General features: G+C 35.9%; 1 protein-coding gene and 1 pseudogene across 1 annotated transcript; one reads left to right on the top strand and one right to left on the bottom strand.

Annotated features, from left to right (window-relative positions):
• Positions 1–234: 234 nt before the first annotated feature.
• Positions 235–6,550, bottom strand: LOC111292029 (uncharacterized). Its single transcript, XM_022884209.2, has 10 exons — positions 5,969–6,550; positions 5,100–5,767; positions 4,505–4,576; positions 3,722–4,079; positions 3,472–3,602; positions 3,144–3,328; positions 2,782–2,909; positions 1,930–2,207; positions 1,307–1,544; positions 235–1,051 (listed from the first exon to the last, which is right to left on the bottom strand). Exons 4-10 carry the CDS (start codon positions 3,786–3,788, stop codon positions 471–473), a joined length of 1,608 nt encoding a protein of 535 aa, XP_022739944.2. The 5' UTR covers positions 3,789–4,079; positions 4,505–4,576; positions 5,100–5,767; positions 5,969–6,550; the 3' UTR covers positions 235–470.
• A 6,145-nt stretch (positions 6,551–12,695) lies between these two features.
• Positions 12,696–14,155, top strand: LOC149516566 (cullin-3A pseudogene; annotated as a pseudogene).
• Positions 14,156–14,213: the final 58 nt, after the last annotated feature.

Genomic DNA, 14,213 nt, shown 5'->3' with positions numbered 1-14,213 from the left:
AGTTAAAATTTTTAATATAATTGGTCAATGTCTAATTTTTACGAAATATTCAATTTTATTTAATTTGTCGTTATAGTTTCAATTTTTATTGATTTTTAAATAAAAATAACAAAATTAACTTAAATTTGCTACTTGTATAAACAGAATATTTCATAAAATATTCCAATTAAGTTACTTTTTATTCAATAATTAATAAATAATGAAAATATTCAATAAAATTAAAATATATAGGGATAAAATTCAATATTGAGATATAATATAGTGAAAATCTTGACCTTAATACAGTAAAATAAAATGTTAAAAGACTATTATTATGGTTTGGGTCTTTTTAAGTGCAAATTGAACCTAATTATGATTATTTTCCAGGATATGATTCTTCAGCTCTCTCCCTGTCTGGTGTTGCTGCTAGTTCATCGGTTTCAGTTCTATTACCAAACTCAACTGTCTCCAAGAAATCACAATCACTACTATCACAAACAACTTTTTTTGATTTCTGTTTCAGGACCCTTTTTCATATCTATAAAAGGCTTGATGTCTGCTACTGACAATGGACCTGGAAATTGCTTCTTGTGCATGATGTCATCCGAGTTTCTTTCCATCTCCACATCGACAAGGAATGCAACTCCTTGCTGGTCTTCTTTTCCTGGAAATCTAACACCAGTGTAACCAAGTATTGGAATATGATCAACCTGATAATCTTCAACAGCTTTCTGACTATCCATCCTGGAAGGTTCTTCAGCAATGTCAATGATTTTATCAGGGTTGCTTAGTGTAGCTTCAATGTCATTGTAACTATTAAGCAAATGGTTAAATAGAGCTTCATCTTGATTTGGATTGATCATCCCTGCTGGAGGTGAATTGGGAGTCTCATTTTCATTAGGAACCAAATATAAATTCTCTGACATTTCATGCTCAATTCCCTCATTGAAGCAGCCATGGCTAGTAGATGGAATTGCAGCGGCTGAAACTTTCCTTGGATGCATAAGCACTTCTGAGGCCAAAAGAGCAAGTGCACAGAAATCGGCAATCTTTGTTCCTGCTTCTTGTTTGCCTGTAGAAGACATTCATAAGGATCTTAGCATAAGCTGTTGTGAGCATCATATTGAAAAAAACTTCCTAAGAAATTTTAGATTTTGACCCAGATTCCAAAGAAATAGCAAGTAATATGAACTTCTGATTTCAATCTTTAGGCTCTTTGGACCATTGCTGGCCTGAATAAGGAAGCAACATGTATATATCTTCTCCATTTTAGTAAAATTTTTTCCTTTAAGCAAAAGAGAATGAGATTTTTTATTGTTAACTCTACCTTTACGGAAAAGTTCAAGTCCCTTAGCCAGATGTTGCTGGCAAACTGAAGGTTGGGAAAGTAGAGATGCCAACAGAGCATGAAATGCTGCAAGCAAGAAATCTGCATAAGGAGGTCCATTGGGTGACATGAGTTCACTCTCTTCATCACTAGTCCATTTACCATTGTAAGCATTTACTGCTACATTTATTAGCAGATTATCGATACTAGGTCGTAGTTCAGATCTGAAGACTCCTCCCTGCAGCATAATTAGTAATCACCCTATATTTTTCTTCAATAATATAAAAGCCGAATAAACACAATAAGATGTTAAAAGTGATCTCTTATGTGATCATGTAGAGTCAATTATAAGATTGCACAGAGTAAAATTGCTACCAAAATCAGTTCAGAAATATAAAATTATGGTTTAAAGGAATTCTTGCAGAAATTGCATAGTTTTAGCTGCAGCAAAAAACAGGAAATTGTTACGAAAATGTAATAAACAAGGCTACAACAAGAGGTCTGTTGTATTTTATATGTCAATATGAATCATATAATTTTTATTGACAGGCATATAGATTATAAGCAATTTCATGCACATCTGCACAACATTCTCCATGAAAAAAGAAATAAAGGTAGCATACCATAGTGAGGAGAGTATCTAATGCCTTTAATGCAGCAATCTTCAAAGATATAGGAGAGGTTGAAAAGTTCTTTGGCACTTGCATTTCCAAACAGTCCCTATCCTTGAAGGAGTCAGTTGCAGTATGCTTCCTTTTCTTGTGAGCAGGCTGCATTGATGCTTCAACTGTAGCGAATTTTGAGTCTAGATTGTATACCTCTTTCCTATTTCCATACTGAGGGGCATCCAAATCAATAAATGCATTGCTGATGAGTTCTTCAGCAATGTGTAAGGCTGCTCCTGCACAGTATACAACTTTGCTTATGCATACTAGTGGACCTAAATTCCATGGTATAGATATATCAATAGAAACCTAACCCTAGCAAAAGTAGAATCTAACATATGCCAAAGCAGAAATGATGGGTAGTCTGGAAAAGAGGAAAAGGCGAAAAATGCCGAAAACTATATTGTCTAAACAAAAAAGTAAACCAAACAGCCTTCTATGTGATCATACCTAAATCAGTAAGGAAACATCCAGGTTTTTACACCATTATTCAGCTTATTTCACCTTGAATCTAATTTGTTTTAAAAAAATGCAGTCATTAGAACCAAAGACTATAAATGGTGGTAAAAAATTACGCCATTTCCCAAACCAACTCCACAATACTAAAAAGTAGGGACAAAAGTAAAAATAGAAGCTTTGACAACCCTGTTTCCCACTTTTCTGATTTAGCATGTATTGTGATTTTATACTTATCAGAATGGTTTTTCATCATTAAAGATGCCTGTTTACGATCTATCAAAGCACTGTAGTTGTAAGACAGTATTGCAAATAAATAAGATCTGGTAGAATTCTAGAAAATTTGTTTCATACCAATGCCCATAGATATAAGCAAAGTCCTTATGATCAAATAAAGTTTTGTCCTTAGCACTGGCAATGCACATTTTTGGAAGCAATCTTTAAGGAGTCGGATAATATGTCCAGTATGGGGCAACAGTTGGCTGCAACATTATCATAGAAGCAAAATGTTATCAACAACTATAAGAATATCGATCAACTATAAAATAAAATGGATGAAATCTCCTCTTCCCTCCCAAAATTCAAGTATAAAGTTAAAAGTACTGATGTGATATATGGTTATATAGCTTCCTTGAGTTCATCCCATGGCCTTTGTTAAAATGTAGAAAACAAAATAATTGGCTAATTGGATTGTATACAGGTTTCAATTCCTTCACCTGGATGTTCCTTTTATGATTGCAGCTAGGAGATCTAAACCATATGATTGCAAAACCGGAAGCTCAGTGCAAACAAATGCTTCCTGCATGATTGCTATCGACCGCAATGAAGCTTGGGGGAAGGAGCCAGGCAGCATCAGAACTCTCTTTACAACAGTTAATAATTGATGAACAGGAACGGTCACCTATTTAACATTAAATGAGAAATTTTCTTTTCAGATTGACCTATTAAATTAGAAATGTGATCAAACAAGAGCCGAAAAATGTTGTCATTTTTTAAAAATTTCTAGAATAAATTAATAGCTTTTATTCTATCATGTTAGACTACCTCAACAGGATAAGAATTTGTCAGCATTGTGCTGCAGCAAAGCATTAGTGTTGGGATTATGCATGTCAACAATTGCTTGGACTTTCTTGCTTCTAGATAAGGTGCTCTTTCTGGAGCTAATGGATCTATCCCTGGAATAAACAGTAATTTAGCAACTAAATTTGCTACGGTTATGTTCTGCGTGATATGCAAAGGAGTCGGATCACTTTAAAGACAGCAGTAGCTAGAACAAGATGATTTTGTTACTTACCTTGTTCCGGACCTGTGAAGACATCATTCAAGTGAATTTCTATTGATGTTAGTAAATCTTGCATCATAACAAACCAGCTATCCTTGTCACCTCTTGATTTTGGAAGGGATGCTAAGAAATAAGCATAGCTCTATACATTGAAAAGCAACAAAATACAGAATGATATATCAAATGAAATAGATTTTACACATATTCATGCAGTTGTTATTTCGTGGCGCATCTGAAACTGCTATGTAGGAAAATGGAAAGTGGGGGAAAAGGGTAGGGGAGGAAGAAAAGAAGTAAAGACTACATTCACCTCCATCATACTAGAACTGCACCGGCCTGAAATAATTTTTGAAACAATGATAGCTTCAGCCTGTAAACGATACTTAACAGTCATTTACACATTAGACAGCCAACTATGATTTTTTTTTTAATTTTTATATCTAGACTTGATATAGTCAATTCAGAAAAATTAAGATTCACTCATGACAATCATTGATCACAGATTAACTGATCTTATCATATATATACTGGAAAGAAACATAAAAGACTGCTTGTGTCAAACATTTCTTTAATCTGTTTTCTATTTTTTGGATTCCATAATCATAAGGTATTCATTACAGCTAGCAAGAGATAGCACAAATTCACAGTTATGAATCTTCATTACATATTCTGACTCTGGAGCCCATCAATTATCTTTTTCTACAACGATAGAGTCTATTACATTATTGTCAAGCTTAAAGAACAATTTTGTTGAAGCAATTTGAACAGACAAGGAAACATGTAAACTTAGCTCACCTTTTCATAATGAGGGAGAAAAGATGCTGGAAAGAAATCTATTATGGTACATAGCACTGCAAGTGCTCCTTCCTGTACAAACAAAACTCCGAAATGATGATGGAACTCAGCAATGCCTTTATCCCTAGTAGTATTCTATACCAGGTAGCAAGAAAGAAATACATGTTGAAGTAACTAGGTAAGTGAAGCCCTATCGTTATCACTAGGACACAAGCTAGAAAAGGCTAATTTATGGCAAGGTTGCAGTCTACTGTTATTACAGATATAATTCTACCTTCACCATGCACCAGATAGAATAACCCATATGCAAAAAAAAAAAAGAAAAGGACTTTAGAACATTCAACTTTTTGTTTGGATATCCAATCTCCTTTATTCCCACACGAAATGTCCTGCTGACAATTCCCAACACCATTGAACTGCAACAGTGCAAATGCAGAGTAGATGCAGACTATCAGATGGAAACGGTGCATTTGACAGTACTAAAGCCTTTGATGAAGCTTTCCCTATTGACTGAGTTCAAATTCAAATAAAGCGGTTCCAAGGGGCTAGCTAAAATAACATTGTAGTGATGAAAGCAAAAGCAATTACAGCTTACCAGTACCACCTCTGAAAATTCATTATCTAATAAAAGCTCCAAAACAGGTTGAATGAGCTTCCCAGCTTGCGCTGTAGCATCTTTCTTAACGTCCGAATATCTACCCAGCCTGAAGTAGGAAAAGCGATTTACATTCGAAAGTATAGTTATAGAGTTTATATACAATAGTACAATAAACAAGAAATTTTCAATGGGAAGAAAAGAGTGATGAAAACCTTTTCAACAGATTCGACAAGGAGGCAAAAGTGGCCACCTTAACAGAAATATAATCTGATGCTGGCTGCAAAAATCACAAGAAACCACATGCCATGTTAGAAAATCAAGAACCATGCCAAAACACAATCACAAAAACTATTAAGAATTTTTCCTGACAGTAATTTCATTACTAGCTCCAGAAATAACAAATTTAGCAGCAAAGTTAAGATCACGTCCTGAAATTCACAGTAAGATGAGACGATGCAAGATAATCCACTCTATGACTTTCCAAACAGTAAAGCTCATATATATAGTTCTTGGAAATGGTAGAGAAGTGTAAGAAAAAGAGCTCATGCCTGGATATTTGATTTGAGTTTATCGAACCAAAGAGGGTACTCTGCTAGTAAACGGTCGGAGCTGCATTCTTGACAGGTCACCCCCAGTAAACATATGCCTGTCCAACATTTGCGTGACTGTGGAAGAATTATATAATCCAATAAGAAACAGTAATTCATAGAACAACTTGATAAAACTTTTGTCAATGTAAAACCAAAATTTCTTGAATTAAGTTTAGCATGATGATATTCAAATAAGGTCAAACGAAAAGAAAAAGCATAGAGTCATTGAGAAGAAGAGCAATTTATGATAGTTTTGTAACTAAAAATAACACTGACCCTTGGACTAGACACGAGGGAGAGTACTCGATCAACCCAAGAATCAACAGCAATAGCCCAATCTTCAACAATCCTAGAGTTATTAGCTTCTTCAGGGAATGATTCAGAAAGCAACCCAAGATTCCTGATGGCATTCACAATTCTCTGCAAATCACAGTGTTGAAGTGAAGGGTCAGTCTCATTAGGAATTTGGTCATTCATCAAGTACGCTAGTATCCTAGGTTTCAACTCCACATCATAAACATCCTGGTACTCCATTGAAAACAAATCAAGATACTTGAGCTGAAATTGTCAGAAAAATTTGAACCTGAAGTTGATATATGTTTTGTCTTGTTTTTCTAGTTTGGGGCTTTGTAGCCAGGAAAGTGAGAGCAGTTACGTGTTATGTCATGGTTTTTTGTGTCATTGGATGGTTATGTAACGCTTGTCTGGATTCTGACAAATGTTGTGGTGATTATGCAAAAGCAAAATAAAATGGACTTTTGGAAGAATGAGTGGGGGACTTCCTTTGTCATTTTGTTCGGTTGATGCATTCTTGCAAATGCAACAAACCTTGAATTAATTTTTGAAAGGATATGAATCTTTGACAACATGATTTCATGCAATTATATTGAGCAAGGAATCAAGTTTCTTATGTGTTCAATTCTGAATATTTTAGTAATTCTAATAAAAATTTTTTACATTGACCTATATTAAATATATTTATTGATTAATACTTTCAATTAAAGTAAAAGTTTCTTCAAAACAGAAAGAAGGAAAAGATTCATGAATCACTTTGAATGTGAAGGTCGAAAAATGGATATTTTGGGAGAAAAAAGAAGAGTTTTGCATGCCTCACAAGTGATTTATATTTAATTTATAAATTGTTTATCAAAAAAATTATTGAATCAAACTTAAATCTAATAAATCAAATACTCAATTCTTACAAATTCAATGAATTTCATTGATTAAAGTGTATAGTGTTAAAATATAAATAATGACTTAGTAACTTACAAAAGTTTTCCTTCGTATTTCTTTTTATTTTATTATTATTATTTTTTGGGTAAAAGAAGCAATTATGCAAAAGGTAATTTAAAAACTCCATAAAGTGGAAATAAAGAACAAAGAAAAGAGTTAAAGAGAAGAACTGAAACTCAATATCAAACTTTCATATCAAATTCCGGGTTTCAAAGGTTAATCAGGTCGTTTCAAGGTGGGTTTTTATTTTGGTAAAGAAAATTGACAAAAAGCAAGGAAAAAAAAAAAGAATGCTTAGAAGAAAAAAGCGTTTCAAATAGAAGCGTTTAAGCATAGGGTGGTAGTTGATCCAAAATATGCAGAGAAGTCATGGAAGGTTCTGGAGCATGCTATTCATGAAATTTATAATCACAATGCTAGTGGACTTAGCTTTGAAGAGCTTGACAGGTTAGGATTTTTGTTTCTTTCCTTTTTTTTTTTTTTAGAATTTTTGATGTGATTTTGTTTTCATTATGTGCCTATTGGTTAAGTGTTTTGGTTGTGAGTTGAAATTTATCTAAATATTAGTTTAATTTTTTGAGAATTTTCCGGTAATAATATTCTTGAACAATTGAGAATTTAAAAGTAACTCTTGAGGAAGGTGAGTTGAGTAATCTACTTATTAGGCGATGATGAGTTGCCAAGACACTGAATTTCTTAAGTTTCTTACTCCATTTTCTATAGAATTAAGGCACTAGTGTTCAAATGCCAGCAACATCTGTAAATAAGGAAGCAAAAATATGAATTTTTTGTGGGTACTAATTGGAGTAATGAATTATCGGTGGCACGATAAGCAGTTGGGTTCTGATTTTGAACTTGGCATTACCTTCTTGGATATTGAAATTTGAAAATGGTGTGGAAAGTGTTGCCATTAATGGTATTCTGTGATTTAAACATCCCGAAGATGAAGGCTGATGACCCTAGCAAACAGAGTTTGAGTTTGAGAGTTGTCTAAGTTGTTGTGAGGATGGCCAAGTAACTGGCTGATGCAGATGCCACGACTGTTTCTTCAGAAAGGGCCACATAAAGGTTAATATGATTGTTGATGACAAATATAAGGACCTAGGAAGGATGTATTGCTTGTTTCGTCGGGTACCCAATGGGCTTGTTTTAATCAGAGATGCCATGACTTCATACATTCATGATACTGAAGGATTTAGAGCAGAGGAAGAACAAACAAAGACAGCAGAAACTAATCTGTCACTTGAAGTAAATTGGCTCATTTGATCATGAGCTTCATTTCATTAATTTATAGGCTTCAAAAATACAAAAGTTGTTGGCCTAACAGCATGGGTCACCATGCACAGACCCATCATTTTACCTAAACTAATCTGCTGCCAGAAAGTTTCAGCAGAAATGCCATACTAACTTGCTTCAACCACTAACACACTAACATGCTTCAGTACTAGCATGCTTCAACCACTAACACTCCTCCTTGGTATTTCTGCTGGAAACACCAAGACTTTTCCTTAATGTTTCAAACCTTGCCTTTGGTAAGGCTTTGGTCAGAATATCTGCAATCTGATCTTCTGACTTGCAATGCACCAGTTTCACTTCATTCTCAGCTTCAACTTCTCTAATAAAGTGATACTTGATCTTAATATGCTTAGTTCTTCCATGAAACACAGGGTTCTTGACCATTGCAACTGCTGACTGATTATCACAAAAAATTTCTGTTGGATCATCTTGCTTTTGACTCAAATCCAACAGAATTTTCCTTAGCCAAATTGCTTGATTAACAGCAGCTGCAACAGCTATATACTCTGCTTCTGCTGTTGATTGAGCCACTGTTCCTTGTTTCTTTGAATTCCAGCTGAACACATTTAATCCAATGAAAAACACATAGCCTGAAGTGCTTTTCATGTCTTTATGAGAGCCAGCCCAGTCACTGTCTGTGAATCCTACCAATCTTGAACTGTCATTCTTCTTGAACCAAATTCCAAGTTCATTGGTTCCTTTGACATATCTCAACACTCTTTTTGCAGCCTTAAAATGCAACTCACTAGGATTTTGCATGAACCTAGAGAGTAAATTTGCAGCATACATGGTGTCTGGCCTGGTTGCTGTCAAATACAATAAGCAACCAACCAAGCTTCTATAAATAGAGCCATCAACTTTGTTAGCTCCATCTTCCTTAACAAGTTTCTCATTTTGAGCCAAATGAGTGTTGACTGGTTTGCAATTTTCCATCCTAAACTTATTCAGGATTTCATTTGCATATTTTCTTTGACAAATGAAGATTCCTTGCTGGTCTTGATGAATCTCCATTCCAAGAAAATAAGACATTTCTCCCATGTCTGTCATCTCAAAAATTTCCTGCATTTGGAGCTTAAAATCTTCCACAAGAGCTGATTTGCTACCTGTCACTAGAAGATCATCAACATACAAAGAAACAATCAACAGATCATTACTGTTAAAAACTTTAATGTACAATGTTGCTTCACTGAGGCTTTTCTTGAATCCTAACTTCAGTAAATGATCATCAATTCTGGAATTCCACACTCTGGGAGCTTGTTTTAATCCATACAAAGCCTTCTTGAGTAGATAGACTTTGCCTTCATGTCCCTTGGTAACAAAACCATCAGGTTGTTCAATGTAGATCTCCTCCTCAAGATAACCATTCAAGAAGGCAGATTTGACATCAAGTTGGTATATTTTCCAACTTTGTTGAGTTGCTAAGGCTAATAACAGCCTTATAGTGTCCAACCTTGCAACTGGAGCAAATGTCTCTGAAAAATCAACACCAAGCTGTTGGGAGTAGCCTTTAGCTACCAATCTAGCTTTAAGTTTGTTGATGGAACCATCAGCATTCAACTTTGTTCTGAAAATCCATTTGACACCAATGATGTTTTTGTTACTTGGTCTGTCAACCAGCATCCATGTTTGATTTTTCTCAATCATTTGAATCTCCTCCTTCATGGCATTTCTCCACTCTGAAAATTTGACAGCTTCTTCAAAGCTTGCAGGTTCAAGAATGGCAACATTTGATCTTTGATAAATATCTGTGAGTGGTCTGATTCCTCTCACTGGTTCATGATCAATGATTTCATTTTCAAACATATAATCTTCTTGTTCTTGGAAGCTTATCATGTCTGCAGCAATTTGCTTGACTGATTCTCCCTTTGATTTTTCCCAATTCCAAGCAGCTTGCTCATTAAATCTTACATTCCTACTTACAATCATCTTGCCTGTAAGTGGATTGTAAGTCCTATAGCCTTTGGTGATGTTGCTGTAGCCCAAAAAAATACATATTTCTGCTTTTTGATCAAGCTTGTCCTTTTTGATATCAGGAACAAACACATAACAGATGCTGCCAAAAATTCTGAGGTGGTGCACTGATGGTTTGCTTCCATTCCAGGTTTCAAAAGGAGTGTTTCCCTTCAAAGCTTTTGTGGGCAGCCTGTTGAGCAAGTAGACAGAGGTATTGACTGCCTCTGCCCAGAATTTCTTTGGAAGATTCTTCTCAAACGGCATGCATCTTGCCATCTCCATGATTGTTCTATTCTTCCTTTCACTGACTCCATTTTGTTGTGGAGTGTAAGTTGCTGTCAGTTGGTGTTCAATTCCTGCAACTTCACAAAACTCATTAAATCTGTCAGATGTGTATTCAGTACCATTGTCTGACCTTATGATCTTGATTTTGCAACCACTTTGATTCTCAATCCAAGCCTTGAACTTCCAAAATACATTTGCAACTTCAGACTTTTGTTTCATGAAGTAAATCCAACACATTCTAGTAAAGTCATCTATAAAAGCAATGAAATATCTACTGCCATTCAAGGACAAGGTTCTCATAGGACCACAAACATCAGTATGAACAAGTTGTAATCTTTCAGTTGCCCTCCATGCTTTGTTAATTGCAAATGGTAACTTACTTTGTTTTCCTAGTTGACAGACTTCACACACTCCAACACTGACTTCAACAGTAGGCATGTTTAATACAAGATCATTTTTATGCATGAAATTCAATGCATTGTAGTTGAAATGTCCCATCCTTTTATCCCATAAAGAAGATTCATCATGTGAAGTAGCATATGCAGAGGAGTTTGCTTCATGCCAATTCAAGGAAAAACATTTTCCTTTCATATTAACAGTAAAGAGTTCATGGCCAGTGGGATCATAAATTATGCATGCCTTGTCTTTGAAGACTAAAGAGTAGTTATTTTCTAGCAACTGTCCTACACTTAACTGGTTTTGATCTATTTTGGGCACAAATAACACATCTGAAATGAGTTTGGTACCTGTTGGTGTCTCAATTGCCACTACTCCTTTTCTTTTGACTTCTATGAAATCACCATTACCTATTCTGACTTTAGAGGTGCAGGTCTTGTCTAGTTCTTTGAATATGTTGATATCAGATGCCATATGGTGTGTGCAACCACTGTCAATGAGCCATGCACTGGAGGAGGTTCTGGTTCCATAGCAAGTTGCAACAAAAACTTGCTCTTCTAGCTGTTGTTGATTGTCAGCAACTCTGGCTTGTTGATCTGGCTGCTGTTGTTTTTTGCTTTTACATACCTTCTCCATGTGACCAAGCTGCTTACAGTACCTACATTGTATGTTAGGTTTGTACCGGCAATATTTCTCCAAGTGAGTAGTCTTTTTGCAGTGAGAGCATGGTGGAAATTTTCCTTTCTTTTCACTGTTTCTAGAACCTTGGTTTCTTTGGTCTCCTTGTTTTCTGCCTTTGCTTTCTGTTTGCATCTTGCCTTTCTCCTTGGCTGTAAAAGCACCTTCTGTTGAATCCTCTTGTCTGATAGCCCTTCTTTGCTCTTGAGCTTGTAGAGCATTGAACAATTCTGCTGGAGTTATCTTGGTCAGGTCCTTAGAGTCTTCAAGGGATGAGATTTTTGACTCAAACCTCTCTGGTAAGCTGTCAAGAACCTTCTCTACAATTCTTTTGTCTGACAGCTCCTCACCAAGTAATCTAATCTTGTTTACTATCTTCATGAGTCTGTCATTGTACTCCTTTAAATTTTCAGACTCCTTCATCTTTAAGACTTCAAACTCTCTTCTAAGATTCAACACTTGCATTTGTCTTGTCTTGTCACTGCCTTGAAACTCTTCCTTGAGCACATCCCAAGCTTGTTTTGTAGTTTCACAAGTCATGATTCTAATGAATATGTCATCAGAAACTGAAGACTCAATACAGCTTTTAGCCTTGTACCTCTTTGCCTTTTTTTCACTATAATTTTTCATTTGAGTTACTGTTGGATTTGCAGGAAGTTGTGGTGGTTCCTTCTCATTTTCCACCACTTCCCACAAATCAAAAGCACTCAAATAAGTCTTCATTTTGACAGCCCATATCTGGTAGTTTTCACCAGAAAAAATAGGAGGTGGAGGTAAGGAGCAATTGCTTGAGGCCATTTAAGGTTGACAAAGGCTGGCTGGAAAGTGTTTGATGGCTTTTCACTCAATTTTTGGAACTCACAGATCCTCTAAGAACTTAAAGAATGCTCTGATAGCAATTGAAGGATTTAGAGCAGAGGAAGAACAAACAAAGACAGCAGAAACTAATCTGTCACTTGAAATAAATTGGCTCATTTGATCATGAGCTTCATTTCATTAATTTATAGGCTTCAAAAATACAAAAGTTGTTGGCCTAACAGCATGGGTCACCATGCACAGACCCATCATTTTACCTAAACTAATCTGCTGCCAGAAAGTTTCAGCAGAAATGCCATACTAACTTGCTTCAACCACTAACACACTAACATGCTTCAGTACTAGCATGCTTCAACCACTAACAGATACTGGTAAGCAACTAGTTTCCGATCCAGAAAGGCTAAAGGATCCTGTGGATTTTGTGCAACTTCTGTTGGATTTAAATGATAAACATGACAAGATTATAACTTCAGCATTTAGCAATGACAAGACTTTTCAAAATGCATTAAATTCCTCTTTTGAATATTTCACCAATCTGAATTCTGGGTCTCCAGAATTCATCTCTTTGTTTGTAGATGGCAAGCTTTGAAAAGGTTTGAGGGGTGTTATTGAAGAGGATGTGGAGCTGGCACTTGACAAGGTGATGATGCTCTTCCGTTACCTTCAAGAGAAAGATGTTTTTGAGAAGTATTACAAGCAACACTTGGCCAAAAGGCTTCTTTCAGGGAAGACCATCTCTGATGATGTGGAAAGAAGATTGATTGTTAAGCTCAAAACAGAATGTGGCTATCAATTTACTTCGAAATTGGAGGATATGTTCACAGACATGAAGACATCTCAGAATACGATGCAAGGTTTCCACGCAAGTCATAGTTCAGATATAGGGGATGCCCCACATTTTCTGAACAGTTCCTCACTATTGGATCTTGGCCAGCTCAACCCATTACTACATGCAACCTTCCTGCTGAAATTCTGGGCATAAGTGAGAAATTCCGTAATTATTAGATTGGGACCCCATACTGGGCTGAGATTGTCTTGGCAAACAAACATGGGGACGGCTGATTTGAAGGCAACCTTTGGTAAGGGCCAGAAGCATGAACTGAATGTTTCCACATACCAGATATGTGTTCTTATGCTCTTCAATAATGCTGATCAACTGAGCTATAAGGAGATCGAGCAGGCCACAGGGATACCAGCCTCAGACTTAAAGAGGTGCTTGCATATGTTAAGCGAAAATGTGTGCTGTGGAAGGAACCTATGAGCAAGGACATATTAACACTGATACCTTTCTTTTCAATGAAAAGTTTACAAGCAAATTCATCAAGGTCAAGATAGGTACTGTGGTTGCACAAAGGGAGTCTGAGACCGAAAATCAAGAAGCTAGGCAGCGAGTGGAAGAAGATAGGAAACCACAGATTGAGGCAGCAATAGTGATGATCATGAAAGCGAGGCGTGTGATGAATCATAATAACATTGTTGCAGAGGTCACAAAACAGCTAAAATCACAGTTTTTGCCCAACCCTGTTGTAATTAAAAAACAAATAGTCTTTCATTGAGCGAGAGTTTTTGGACAGGGATAAAGGTGAAAGGAAATTGTATTGCTGCCTTGCTTAAGAAGAATGTGTGGTTGTCTTCTCTTTGTCAGGGTTTTGTCACCTTTTATTAGTCCTGCTTTGATATCACTCCGAGTTCTTGCCTGGGTCTGTGTAATCTTACCTCTATTTTATAAGTTGACAAATTGTTTCTTGAATTATAGGCAGTTAAGGTGAAAATTTTTTATTAAGCAGAAAGGGTTCTTGAATGTTACTTAGTCCGAGCAAGTTTTTTAGTAGAGGAGAAAGGTGATATTAATGGTATATAACTA

Source organism: Durio zibethinus, chromosome 10 (assembly GCF_047325235.1).
Source record: "Durio zibethinus cultivar Kanyao isolate XHJ-2024 chromosome 10, ASM4732523v1, whole genome shotgun sequence".
Taxonomy (NCBI): domain Eukaryota; kingdom Viridiplantae; phylum Streptophyta; class Magnoliopsida; order Malvales; family Malvaceae; genus Durio; species Durio zibethinus.
The sequence above is the reverse complement of the archived record's forward strand: the minus strand, read 5'-3'. Positions and strand labels throughout refer to the sequence as shown.

Coding starts and splice junctions, on each gene's coding strand:
- LOC111292029 (XM_022884209.2), bottom strand. CDS start 3,788: ATGATGCAAGATTTACTAACATCAATAGAAATTCACTTGAATGATGTC. Junction 3,603..3,721: donor CTTCACAGGTCCGGAACAAG/GTAAGTAACAAA, acceptor TGTTTATTCCAG/GGATAGATCCATTAGCTCCA. Junction 3,329..3,471: donor CAAATTCTTATCCTGTTGAG/GTAGTCTAACAT, acceptor AATGTTAAATAG/GTGACCGTTCCTGTTCATCA.